The sequence below is a fragment of the Melitaea cinxia genome, chromosome 16, assembly GCF_905220565.1.
Source record: "Melitaea cinxia chromosome 16, ilMelCinx1.1, whole genome shotgun sequence".
Classification (NCBI taxonomy): domain Eukaryota; kingdom Metazoa; phylum Arthropoda; class Insecta; order Lepidoptera; family Nymphalidae; genus Melitaea; species Melitaea cinxia.
This window is the reverse complement of record NC_059409.1, coordinates 7,101,551-7,116,394: the sequence shown is the minus strand read 5'-3', so window position 1 is coordinate 7,116,394 and position 14,844 is coordinate 7,101,551. Positions and strand designations below refer to the sequence as shown.

General features: G+C 33.5%; 1 protein-coding gene across 1 annotated transcript; it reads right to left on the bottom strand.

The window, feature by feature from the left end:
• Window positions 1-776: 776 nt before the first annotated feature.
• On the bottom strand, window positions 777-7,558 carry LOC123661242. Its single transcript, XM_045596229.1, has 4 exons — window positions 7,388-7,558; window positions 6,074-6,196; window positions 3,100-3,257; window positions 777-901 (listed from the first exon to the last, which is right to left on the bottom strand). The coding sequence occupies exons 1-4, from the start codon at window positions 7,556-7,558 to the stop codon at window positions 799-801; spliced, it is 555 nt and encodes a 184-aa protein (XP_045452185.1). The 3' UTR covers window positions 777-798.
• Window positions 7,559-14,844: the final 7,286 nt, after the last annotated feature.

Genomic DNA, 14,844 nt, shown 5'->3' with positions numbered 1-14,844 from the left:
CTACTAGTAGAATTTATACACAATATAAACATTCTGTTAACTTTTCTTTTAATAGTGAGGCAGACATTAGTCTATGTCATTATAAATAATTTTAGGAATATGTATGTAAAGCGCGCTAACATCGTTTTTCACCACCACCAATTTACCCACGTAAATTGGTAGAGATCTCTTATAGAGATAATTTCGCCCTTGCCAAATCTCTGTGTAAAAATGATTTACACTTATGTTTTAAGGTGCAATAAAGAATATATAAAGTCATGCATAAGTTTCATTCATGCGATTGATGAAATCTTTTTCTTTCTCATCGTAACATTAAGTGATTAACTAAATTACCTTATTAAAACTGCCCCCGTTAATGGAAATTAAAGGAAAAAAATTGCAGGTAAAAATTTTGTGCGAATAAATCATACACTAACATTTATGGATATTAAAATTCACTTGTTTGTATCTAAAATATGTATTTAACTTCAAGTCTACCAAACTCATTACCATCATAAAGCAGTAAATCAAAAAAGTAGTGAGATAAATTCACTACACCGTATAAAATTAACTTTACGATTTCGATTTAATTATAATCCGTGCGATGAAAATTGTAGAGTCCGGCATACATTCTGAGCTTGAACAAATGACAGGTCAAAACGCAATATTAGCAGGTCTTTTTTGTAAATCAATTAGCCTAAAATAAAGAACAATAGAATGGAATACAAAAGCTTTATTTAAAAAAAACTAATTATAACGATTTCTTTAACAAAAACTATCAATTTTATTTTTCAGCGCTAAGCTGCTGTTATGTTAATTTCAATTTAAGCTGATTCCAATAACTCGTTCGATTTTCAGTATCAAATTAAAGGCGACGACCATAGAGGTAATAGTTACAACTCCTATAGTTATTTTCATAGCCCTGCAATGAAAACAAAATAAATTTATTATTATAATAATAATAATAATAATAAACCACTTTATTGCAACTAAAGATAGTATACATAGCAAACCTTAATTCTAGACACATATAGTGCAATGGGCGAAATATATATATATATATTATATATACGTACTAATGTAGTACATTAAAACAATTTAAATAAACATCTTAAATTTTAACTTCGCTTGATCCTGTAATACCACCCAACTCATCCACTGCTGGGTATAGGCCTCTTTCCCCATGTAGGAGAAGGATCAGAGCTTAATCCACCACGCTGCTCCACTGCGGGTTGGCGGATATATTCCATACTATGAGTAACGATCGCTATCAGGTATTTATGAAAACAATCGGGACCGACAGCTTTATGTGCTTTCCGAGGCATGGTGGAGAGACCCAAAAGTACTTACGACCAGACCGGAATTAAATATTAATATAAACACAAATATCCACTCCAAGCGGGAATCGAACCCGCGGCCGTCGGTGTAGGCGCCGCCGATACGGCACACGCACCATTACACCAGAGCGGTCGTCTGACTTGACGTGAGTAATTCTGACTTGTCCGATATCATCTGTTAGACAATCACACATTTCACTATTCCGTTTTTCTTAAGGACTGCATTTTGTATTCTCAATTATTAGTTCTTATGCCACTTAATTTCCTCTAAATTGTACTATTCCTCACCAAACTGTTTTTTACAGCAAATTTGCGATATCTTTCTTCTTGCAATCTTTCAGCGGATGTTATACTACATCCAAATTATCTAACGACAAAAGAGATCGCTTGCCCTTTTTAACCGACTTCTAGAAAACAAGGAGGTTCTCAATTCGACTGTATTTTTTTATGTATTGTTTTTTTATTGTTTGACCGATTTCGATGATTCTTTTTTTAATCGAAAGATGGTGCTTATCATGTAGTCCCATTTCAATTTAATGGAGATCTAAGAAGTGCTTTTTGAGTTATATCTAATAATGCGATTTTGCTTGACTATTTTTTCGTCGAACTACATTGTATTACCAAGTAACTTTTCACTGGGTATATTATTTTGATGATTGACGACGCGTTGGCGCAGCGGTCACAGTACTGACTGTTGCGCTGGCGGTCGCGGGTACGATCACCGCTCACGACAGATATTTGTATTGGCCATATATATGTTTGTGATGGTCTGGGCGTTTGTGCATGTGTATTGTGTGAGTTTCCGGACCCCCAATATAGGAGAAAATCCAACTGGGGCCGGTGAGTGTGAACCGTTTATTTATTTATTTATTTATGATTCTTGTTTTAATCGAAAGCTGATGCTTGTTTTGTAGTCCTGTTCAAATTCGATCAAGATATAATGGGTACTTTTTGAGTGATCTTTGATAACGCGGATTTACTTATTTATTTATTTTTGTACTATTTGTCGATGTAATTGAAGTCGATTTTTTTTTTCGTTTACGAGCAAACACAATTATTTAATAACAACATAGAATCTTCTCTAACAGTTCAAAATCTATAATTTTCATAGATCTTCATTTCGACAGTGAAACACGAAACCTTTTCTTAAAGAGGAAAATTTTTTTCAAAGACTGACTGTACTATTCAGCTTCTTATATTGCTATGCCATCTTTAAAAATCTAGTCTTCGTCCAGTATTTTTAAATGACCATATTGCTTAAAAATGTTGTAATGTTTATTTTTGTTAGTGATACCTCGTTTCTTTTTTATTTCTTTCTCCAGAAAAATATCATTATGTCTTTACTGTGTAGTGGGGAGTCATGTCAAAGGTAGTATTGCAGCATGTGTATGATATGGCTGTTTTAGTTCTACCGATACGTATTCGTATATTGCATTCCGTTTACAAAAAATATAAATCATAAAACAATGTTAATCGGAACCATTATAATTGCAATTTGTAAATATCCTTTTTTGTTATGAAATCAATTCGGTCTGAACGTAGCTATATTTTATGGGTCGAAATACCTAGAAACTAAAACTTGTTTTTAAAGTTACTTTACCTGGAGTATATCGCGTTTTTATTAAGACTTAAGTGACGAAATTGTGTGATTTAGCATTAAAAACAAGATAGTATACTCAGTTTAAAAAAAATACAAATATGTAAATGTCCCCTTTTGTGAACACTCCTCAATTAACATATCAACAATTAATGTTTATTTAATGCTTATTAAATATATACTGACCCATCGGCATTGTGAAAATATAAAACACTCCTTAACGTGTAATATATTAGTTGCATATAGCAGTATATGAGGTAGTACAGCGCCAACGCAGTAGCCGTCACCGACATTTGAAGAAGCTGCACCAACTCGGACACCACTAGCCACGACCGACCATCGTCCTATAAGAGATCTTTTAACTAAACTAATTGTAATACTCATAGATGACACATTTTTTGTGTAGCTACTTGCACAAGTAAAATTTAGGTATATGAAGTTATAGGTATTGGCACGGATATTGAGCACTTACGTTCAATTTTACTATGACATTTTTAGGATAGACATAGATATTTAAAGAGTACAAAATACTTTTACATTTTAATTATTTCTATTTTTGTTCTTAACAAAACTATTTTGTTTGCTACCCCTGGACGTCGTGCAAAGCGATAGCGCAAATTGGGGGGACTCTGTCACCGAGGGCTCGATATCCGTGCCGTTACCTATACTATATTCAAACAAATATGTACTAGTGATTTAGTACTAGTAGGTCTTATTAAATGCCATATTATCTCATTTAACATGCTGTTCCATTGCTGTACTATCATCATATCTTACGTAAAACCATCAAATTTAATTAGGGTCATATTCTTTAATTAGTTGCGCAGTTACATTTTGACGACGACGCGTTAGCGCAACGGTCACAGCCCTGGCTTACCTTTACCTGGCTTACTTGGATCCCCGTACATGGGATACATTTGTATTAGCAATACAGATCTTTCTCGTGGTCTAGGCGTTTCTGCTCGTATATCATGTGCTTTTCCGAACCCCCGACACGAGTAAATCCTAGTAGGGCCCGATGACTGTGAGGCGTTTTTTTATTATTGATGTTACTTACTTTAAAGAAAAATTTAGATAAAACTAATAAATGCGTCAGTCATTTAAGGAACTTCGGGGGTTTACAGGAATTTATGTTGCTATTGTAACAAATAAATTCTCATAAAGACCAGCAGATGAGCTACACGTAACGTCATTTTAAAATATTCACTTATCGTGTATCTATTTAAAGAATTTCATTTGTAAAATATATGTTATATTACAACTTAACATCATGTAACTTACTCGCATGCTTGAAAAGGAATGTCAGTTCAAAAGCATCGCTATCTCTAACCTCAACTAATGATAAGAAAACAACCAAAGAAAAGAAACGTATAAATCGGCATAAAACTTATAAAATAATATATTCGATTTCAATTAAGATTACACTTGTTAAGAGAATTTAGAATATCCAGTAAGTAAGGAACTCACTTAGCTGGTCTTAACCTAGAGAGATTACTATCGCGAGTAAATTATACGTAAAACAAACAAACGACAGCCTTCGTCGGGTTCACCGGACAAGGTAGCCGAATTATTTTTTTCTTAACACTATTGTTTTGAAATAAGATAATTAAATTAAAATGTATTTCAATTGCAGTAAAGTAAAACTGAATGCATATTCAATTTGTTTTAATTAAACAAAAATCACTAATCGTTGTATGAGTATGATTTCAAAATTTGTAGCACTAAAAATATTTAAAGATAAAAACCCATTTTCATAAGATATACATATGATGAGATATACATTTAGAAAATATGTAGTGATATGTAAATAAACATAAGATATATACAGTACCCGGCCATAAATAATTCAGCCGAAACTAGCCGATTGTCTCTTTCAAAAGGTCGATGTGCATTATTTATTGCCGAATAGCGTACTTATAATTTACTAGAGGACTCGACAAACGTTGTCTTGCCGCTAAACGTTATTTAAACATAGGGGTTGGTGGTAGATGGGTGAAAATTTAGGGTTGTATGTATTTTTCAACGCCAAATCATAATAAAATAAAAAATGAATAATTTATCTAAAAATTAAAAAAATAGGGGTGGACTACCCTTAACATTTAGGGGGATGAAAAATAGATGTTGTTCGATTCTCAGACCTACCCAATATGCACAAAAAAATTCATGAGAATCGGTCAAGCCGTTTCGGAGGAGTTTTAACTACGAGTACAAACACCGCGAAACGAGAATTTTATATAATAGATAAAAAATAAAAAATCTCTTAGCCAAATTTTGTAAATTATGTACGTGATTTTGATTATCAAAAGCATTACCTAGATGATATTTTTAATAACTTCCTGGAATACGCAGCGGAGTCAAACTGATAACTACCTAAGTCACGATGCCCACAAAAATATGATTTTATCTTATTTCACTTACAAATTCTTGTACTTAGTTATATACCATGAGACAGAACAGTACAACTAAGTACAAAATTATGTTAATACGAGCTTACTAGCTCTCAACTGTGATAAGTTTTTTAAAATAATCAAAGATCCTAAAAATATACAGAAATACGTTGAACTTTATAAATTTAAAATAAATGTAGGTACATTCATTTGTTTTGACGGCTCAACTTGCTCTCCGAGGCACGGTGGGGAGACCCACAAGGACTACACACCCAGACCACGCAAACATCTGTATGGCCAATATAAATGTTTCTCATGTGCGGGAATCGAACCCGCAACTGCTGTGCTGTGACCGTCTTCGTCGTCTTTAGCCACTCAACAAAAATTAAGAGAGTTTGACTGAGAAGTCTTAATGCATCCACCTTATAGCCCCAATTTCCCACCTTCAGGTTTCCATGTGTTTCGGTCTTTTCAGAATTCTTTAGGTAGTGTAAAGTTAACATCAAGAGATGACTGTCACTTGTCGCGGTTTTTTAATAAAAAATGCCAAAATTTCTATTGCAACGGAATCCTACGAGATGGCAACAAGATATCGAACAAAATGGTGCATATATATATTATAATTCATTTAAATAAATTTTGGAAAATCTGAATTTCTATATAGAATACGTAGAAACTTTTTCCCTGACCTAATATTATTAAAATATTGTAAAAGGTACGCCACCGAACTCCATAAGTAAAAAAATCATATAAGTTTTACAGCTTTGACTTACTTTTTTTTGACATTTTTCTGTGTCGCATAATTCTGTAGGTTCCTTGCATACTTTTGTCACTTTATTTGATGGGTTTGATCGACGGACGTGAGTGCAATACGCTGATATACACGTATTCCCAAGCTAAAAACCATAATCATTTTTTTTTAATTACTAAAAAAACTGTATCGAGTCCTATTATTACTACATCCGGCGTCCCGATAGTCGATTAGTAGTAGTAGTAGTAGAGTAGATAGTAGATTTGAGGTGAAGTATATATGTATAGTTATATGAGGACAGACATACTCGTATGGTTAGAAATATATATTCAAATACAATACAGTGGTATTTTCTGTCTAACAACACTCGGGACTTCTCTTGTATTATAGGTAGGTGTCTATAGTTGCAACATTGATCACTAACTATATCTATTCATTGGCATTATTAAACTTTTACAAAACGAAACTAAAATATCCGTAACATTTTAGTACTTAAAAGCTAAACTCGAGTCTGTATACTCAATTACATTTTTTAAATTGCTTCGGTTTAATAAACATAGGTATTCATTTTTGCAATCTTAACCACATTAAAATGTAGCTTATTATCCTACATAGTAGAACCATTAATTAGCCTTTTATGAGGGCGAAATTGACGACTGCTCTGGTTTAATGGTGCGTGTGCCGTGTCGGCAGTGCCTGAACACCGACGGTCGCGGGTTAAAATCCCGCTCGGAATGAATACTTGTGTTTATACAAATATTTATTTCTGGTCTGGTTGTTAGTCCTTGTGGGTCGCCCCACAGTGCCTCAGAGAGCACGTTAAGCTGTCGGTCCCGGTTGTTATTATCTACCCCTGATAGCGATCGTTACTCATAATAGGGAATATATCCGCCAACCCGAATTGGAGCAGTGTGGTAGTGGTGGATTAAGCTCTGATCCTTCTCCTACATGGGGAAAGAGGACGTCCAGCAGTGGGATATTACAGGCTGAAGCGCGAGAGCCAAATTAAGCTTCCTTACTTTAATGCTTTTAGGCCAATCCATATTACACATAGGGCCTGTTACACCGGTTTAAGAGTTTATGGTATATTATTCTTTTTTACCATCGGATTCCACTATATTTACGAGACATTTCTATTCGCAAATGTAAATCTAAAAGTTGTAGTTTATTAATTGAGGTAAAATAGGTTCTAATTGATTATTCTACCTCCTGCTGTTAAGTCTATTCGTAGCTTATTTGTGTGTGTGTGTTTATGTGTGTGTGTGTGTGTAAGCCTGGTGTAACAGACCCATAGAAATCTTACACGTTGAACACAATAAAAATAATACTACATTACAGGAGTAAAAGGCTTAAGTTCTTGATGATCTGGGGTGGGTGGAGGAGGGGAGGGGAACGAATCAAGAATCTGTTTCAATTTCTCGCTAGTACGGAGACATCCGCATCTTCGCCGCCAGCTGTCTTCTTCCTGTTTGTGCCGCCTAATCGTACGATATGTCTCGCTCTCCATTTCTATACATACGAGAAGATATTTAATACATATTTAGAGAAACTTAATGAAACTTTAACTATAATATTAAATATGCAGTTACTAATGCACATATTACGAAGAGGTTTGATATTTATTACATTGCATTCAACTAATTATTTCACAATCTTAATTACTCTAGTAACTCAACTCAATACCCACCCTCTTAGTTATAATCGCTTAATACACACAATGGTTTTAAAACATACACAAAATGATACAGATGACAATTTAATATTAATATTGTTTTGCATTAGCTCCGCAGCTTACCTCCAATTTTGTTATATTTTCAACTGATCGTTTTATTAAGAATAATTACGTATACTTCCTCTGCTGAAACTCGGGCTAACCCATTTAATAAAATTTATATCACACAATAATTTGAAATTTATAACTCGAAAATGCGATAACGATCATTCTCCACGCCTAAATCGCAACTTTTGACAAATATTTTTTTTTTTTGTTATTTGATATTTCAATAAGTAAAATTAGGAAAGCAGATAAAAAAACAAATCATAATTTAACAAAAAAAAAGGTTTAATTAAAAATGTAATAGGATTTTGTTTTAACTCTGCGTACCAATTTGATAGATTTTTGGTTTAGTTCTTCGTACCATTGTAAAATAATATCTGTCAGACACAGATAATACCAAACAAATCAACTATTTCGATCAAAAAGGGCATGTAATTACATTCTTTGTTAAAAATAACTTGACCGTATGCTACAACTGAAAGGTTTGACACGGTAATCGACCCTCTAGAATTTAGGAACAGCTTGTCGACTTGATTAACTTTTAAAATTATAAGAAAACGACCCTTTTTTATTTATTTGAAATAATTTTCTCGAGTGTTTCTAGAAATATCTATAAAATTAACTGTAAAGGAAAACTAGCGCATGATTACTCATAAATACTTGACAAAATTTTGCCAGAGCTTTACCATAAATTTCTCACGGTCACCACACACCAGAGTTGTGACAACGAGCGAATATACCGAAATGTATAAAAGTTTTGATTTACCGCTAGGCGGTAACCGTTTGTAGCATAAATATGAATAAAACGAAAACACGCACGACGGCGACCATTATGCACAAGGAATTAATTGCTTCGAATTAGCGTCACTCTTCATTGTTGCATTTGATGGGTTCGTTTAATGACATTAGCCACATTTCTTTTCCTTTTACATAACGCTACTTCTTTTCGTGACAAGCAAATTATCTTTAATCACTAAGAAATATTCTTGTAATTCAAATTTAGTGAAGTTTAAAGAAAGAAACACTTGAATATACGTAGTATATTTTTAAAAACAATAATAGTATATCATTTATAATAGTAATTAAAATCATAACCTTGTGGTATGAAGGTCGTCACTTGGCCTAAATGTGTTATTAAAAAAGTATATTGAAAAAAAATGTGATCATTTAAAAACAAACTAATTTACTTCATAATTATGCATAAATTTTAACGTGTACTAATTAAATTTACGTATGTTTAATTTACTTTTAAAATTTTAATATTATTCATATTTTATACTCGCTGCACCCTGCGCGCGTTGCTACGCTTTTTTTTATTTTTAGTCGTCCCAACTCAGAAACCTTTGTGGGCTCATGCACAACACTTTGCTGAAGATCATGACATAATCAAACGCATAGTTTATGGTTCTATAAAGGACATAGAAACATTCGTTTTTATATATATAGAAGAAGATAGAAGATGATAAATTTTTAAATCCATTATTTGTCAAGTCAAGAAAAAGTTTCATTATTAAATTTTATGTTGATAAATTAACTTATTTTTTAATTCGTACTTTTCTTCTTATCCAAAAAGAACACAGATAAAAATATGTAATTCTCTATGAAATTAGATAGCGCAAAACAATTTTAATTTAAAATGTGTTTTATGCAAATAATTATTTCCCACGGTTGTGCAATACTAGAGTTAGCAAGTACGTGCAGTTTGGTCACAAACTATAGGTCAAAATGCTACTGGGTCATGTTAGCAGACCATAACAAACAAAATGTAATGTTACTTCTATTATATTTTACCACGCGTTATATTGTGTTAGATAACGTTAAACTCTTTTTTTTATTCAATGACAAAGCTTTTATAGACTTCCGGGCGATCTTATAATCAATATGTTTGTTTTTACTTATAATATAAGAGACGAATTGCTGAAATACTTAATTATATTAACTCGGTGTTCGTCGCAACCCTGTAAGCAATACTTTTGCTCGCTACAGGCGAAAGATACCCAAATTTTATATCATTATCCATTGTTATGTATTATTATTATTATTTTGTTTATACCTAAAGGGAGTTTAGTAAAATTTTTCATAAAAGTAAATAATCATCGTTAACAGTATTTATTAAACAAACAGATAAAAGCTACAATTATATAGCAAACAGCAACTTTTTTTATAACTACTACTGCAAAAAAATATATACTTATTATTTTTTTATCAATCATATGGCTTTAATTTTTATAAAAAACAGTCTTAGTTTTAATTTAGGAAAATAAATTATACACATTTATGATACCTTACCTCTCTTAATCAACATCAAAATAACAAAATAAAATTACTAAAAAAACAACAATCAGTCTTATGTCTTTAGGAACATTATTTTTTTATAGTATAACTAGCAACCCGCACCGGCTTCGCACGTTTGCAAAAACTATCAGTGTTCCTCTATTATATTATGCATGTATTATACATATAAACCTTCCTCTTCAATCACTCTACCTATTAAAAAAACCGCATCAAAATCCGTTGCGTAGTTTTAAAGATTTAAGCATACAAATACAACTACACATCATACATAATTATATAAATGCATATATACTTATAGTTTATATTATTTATTATATTTTTATAGTTTATAGTTAATTATGGTGACTCAAAAGTATTTACCCGACTGTAAAGTAAGAGTTATGTTTTTCACGCGTATCTTGTACGTATGTATGTAATATTCTTTATTACCTCATATCTCTAGCACCGCTGAACGGATTTATATACATAGTTGAGGTATCGTTAGATTCGTCTTAGCAGCCCAAGTTTTCTTAGATAGGTGATGTTAAAAAAAAACAATCATGGCGGCTGTGCTAAGCTATTGTAATTAATGAAAAAAAAAATACAAAAAAGAAACATTTGTACAGTTACAAATATCCATCCCGCGCGGGAATTAAACCCGCAAACCGTCAGTGTTTTAGGCGACTACTCGCATCACTACACCAGAGCGGTTGTTATAAGCCTACTGTGTATATGTAATATTTATTTTTCAAATAATTCTACCTCTAATAAATAAAATTAGAAAAATATAGATAATAATGATCGTTTGTTAGAAGGTTACACACGCGTTTTCATTTTTTCACGCGTTTTTTCACGCGTTTCACACATTTTTCATCAGATATTTTGATACTTTTTTTAATATTCGTAGTCTAGGTACTTACTAAATTTATCTTTCAAATAACAAAAATATCTCAATTATATATCCGTTTAAGTTAAAAGAACTATGACTTGAAAGCTATTAAAGAAATGTAACTAATATATATAGTATAGACTTCAAATTACCTTTTCATTTATTACATGTTTTTGAAGAAAATGCTCTTTTACACTCGGACAACGTAGAACTAAATGTGATGGAATTTAAAAACGTCACAGGAAAGGCTAGGCTTGACCACCTGACGCGTGTCACTAATCGTGCGGTCGTTCACTCGCAGAAATATAAAGCAATTATTTAAAAAACAATTGCTTTCAGCATTTTATACTCTATTTTCAATAATCTAAATCTGGCCATTGACGATCAGTTTTTCGCGTCAATTTAACTGATCAGTTTTTGGCGTCAGTTAAACTGATCAGTTTTTCGCGTCAGTTGAAATATTTCCCCACTAACTGGCATCACACAATTTGCTGAGGCTGACACCACATAATTTTTGTTTGTTTATTTGTTTGAACGCGCTAATCTCAGAAACTACTAGTCTGATTTGAAAAATTATTTTAGTGTTAGATAGCTCATTTATTGAGGAAGGTTATAGGCTATATATCATCACGCTAAGCCATTAGGCTTAGCGTGATGATATATGATTATAGGAGCGGAGCACCAATGAAGAATGTTTCAAAATTGGGTTTCATTTTTCCTTTTGAGAGCTTCCGCTGCGTGCGCTGCAGAAACAGTTAAAGTTTCGCAAAAATTATGTATGACGGAATTGTTCCCCTTTAAAAGTTCTAAAAAAAAATCCGCGACATCGTGACTATCTTTAAAGGTTGGCTCACTATAACCTTTTTTTATACTAACTAAATTGGTTCTAAAACATTGCATTATTTGCAAATGTGTTTTTATAAACATAACATTAATCCTAATCTAAATAAAAACGTTATTCATCACAAGTATTTAATCTAAACTAATAGTATAAAGCTGAAGAGTTTGTTCGTTTGTTTGTTTGAACGCGCTAATCTCAGGAACTACTGGTTCGAATTGAAAAATTATTTTGTGTTGGATAGTCTGTCTATCGAGAAATTCTAAAGCCTTCCTCGATAAAGAGATGATAATGGCGTGATGTTATATAGCCTAAAGACTATATAACATCACGCTTCGATCAATAGGAGCGAAGAATCAGTGGAAAATGTTGCAAAAAAGGGGAAAATTATTCATATTTGAAGGCTTCCGTTGCCGTGCGCTGCATGAATGGTTCAAGTTACCCAAAAAATATGTATAAAAGCATTATTCCTCTTTAAATTATCTAAAAAATATGTCCGCGACAGTATATCTATCTTTTAAGATTGACTCACTATAACCTTTTTATGGTAATCAAATTTGGTCGAAATTAATGCATTAATGCCAATTATTAAGATAAATGTATTGTTGACTAAGAGTATTTAATTGTAAACAAAATTGTCCCTGACATTACTTAATTTCAATTAACATCTTAGAAAATAATACAATTTTAAAATCACTCCGCAACAAAATTAACACTTGCGCATGATGCGCAAGACGAGACGCTGCGCTGGTCGGCGGCCGAGGGGGAGGCAGGAGATATAATTACCTACACATCTATTGATAATGTAATGGATTAAGAAGATGCGGTCCATTAGCCACAGGAGTTTCTTAATTCTTTGTGGCCCGAGTGGCCTTCCCACACATTCCCTCAAGCTAAAAATATGTGAACCAACAATTTTACTTTAAAATCTGAAACTGCAAAATTCCGTAACGGGACCCAACTTCTATTCAAATTTTTGCGCAACGTGATCGTAGCAATCGTTTACACTGGTCCAGCTGTTGGTCAAATAGTGTTTATACCTCGCATCCCGATGATTCCAAATGATTTACCTTTTAATTTTAAAAGAATCCGATTTCCCGTTAAGTTATCTTTTGCCGTAACAATTAATAAATCACAGGGGCAAACATTTAAATATGTAGGAATCGATTTACGTCAAGACTGCTTTTCACACGGCCAACTATATGTCGCGTTGTCAAATTCGGGTGGCGGAGAAAATGAATGAATGACATTACTGTACCTAGTAGGTAAATTAAATAGATTAAATAATATACATTAACTACGGTCCAGTTTTCTACATAGTAAAGTACAATAAATCATACAAATGTACGAACTCAAGTAAGTATCAGTTGCTTCGGTACTTTTAGCACACAACAATACAAAATTTCAAGCATATTAAACACATCCTATTAATAATAATCAAGTTAGCATCGAAGTTAAAATTGTACATACGAGTCGTAAACAATGCTTGGACAATACAAGGCTAAGTACACAATGGACGAATGATTTTGGAAAAGCGAAGGTCAGTTGTCATTCCGATGAGAGATAAGTCCTTCCTTCTTGTTAGCGATAAGCTATTACACTGGCTGGCAAACACGAAACGAATTCAGTCCTACGAAATATTAAAAGCGTCTGAACTTTACAATAATCCATTGTTTAATTTGAAATATCTTTTTTTATTTTTATACTACAAGCTGTGTAATGTAAACAGACCTATAAACCTGAATTAAGATTTATGATGCCGCGTTAGCGCAACGGTCATAACACTTCCTTATGACTATTGGGTTGACGGTTGCAAGTTCAATTCCCCCACATGACATATATTTGTATTGGCCATACAGATATTTGCCGTTGTCTGGGATTTTGTGGTTGTGTATAATGTGTATTTTCAGGCCCCCGACACATGAGTATAAAATTCTAATTAAGGCCATTCAGCATGAGGCGTTGAATGTATATATTCCATACAAGCGGACCCGACAGACTTCGTTCTGTCAAAATGATTTGGAATGTAGCAGTTTTTTGTTCCTATTTTATAGTCGGCGCAAAAAATTCTCCTGAACAGAACCGTCACCCTGATGATAGGGTGGTGTGTAAGGTTCAGCTCGGGTGACCAAAGTATCTTCGCTTCCACGAACTTTGGCCACCCTTCTGTGACCCACTTAAAAACCCCCGACTGGGATGTCTGCTAGAGGGCTTTTTTTATGTCACTAGGTCGGCAAACAAGCGTACGGCTCACCTGATGGTAAGCGATTACCGTAGCTTATAGACACCTGCAACACCAAAAGCATCGCAAGCGCGTTGCCGACCAAATCCCCAATCTCCCCAGGAGCTCTGGTCACCTTACTCACCAACAGGAACACAATACTGCTTGAAAACAGTATTATTTTGCTGTGATCTTCTGTAAGGTCGAGGTACTACCCCAGTCGGGCTGCTCCATATTTTGAGCAGGAAATTCCTGCTGTGCCCTACCTCAGTTATCTCGTTAGTTATCAGCTTCAAACTAAGTGGCGAACTTAGGGTTCAAACCTGATTGGAAAATAATCTAAAAAGATAGTGGGAACCTAAAGGTGACAAATATTTAAAAATTGTGTGCCTCAATGACATAACATCGAGATAGACGGGTTATTAACCGACGTGATTGTATTTAAAAGTGGCGCGTCTACGTCACAGAACGCGCGACGCGTCGTGCCCGATCGCGCCAATTTGGCCCGATCGTGACGTGATATTAAATTAATAATTAAAGATAATAAAACCCTTTTTTAACGCGATTTGTTTGACAGATGTAATGACTTGAAAACTAATGCATTTTATGTTGCGTGCCGAAACTAAAAAAAAATAATAATAATATCGCGAAGCCAACCAAAATAAAAATCAGTACTAATGCTCTTACATTTTTTGACTATTCAATTTGGTCGGGTTCGCGATATTATCACTTTTGTTGAGTTTCGGAACGCGACATTAGATCCTCCAACGCGAACACGCACACTGTTTTGATAG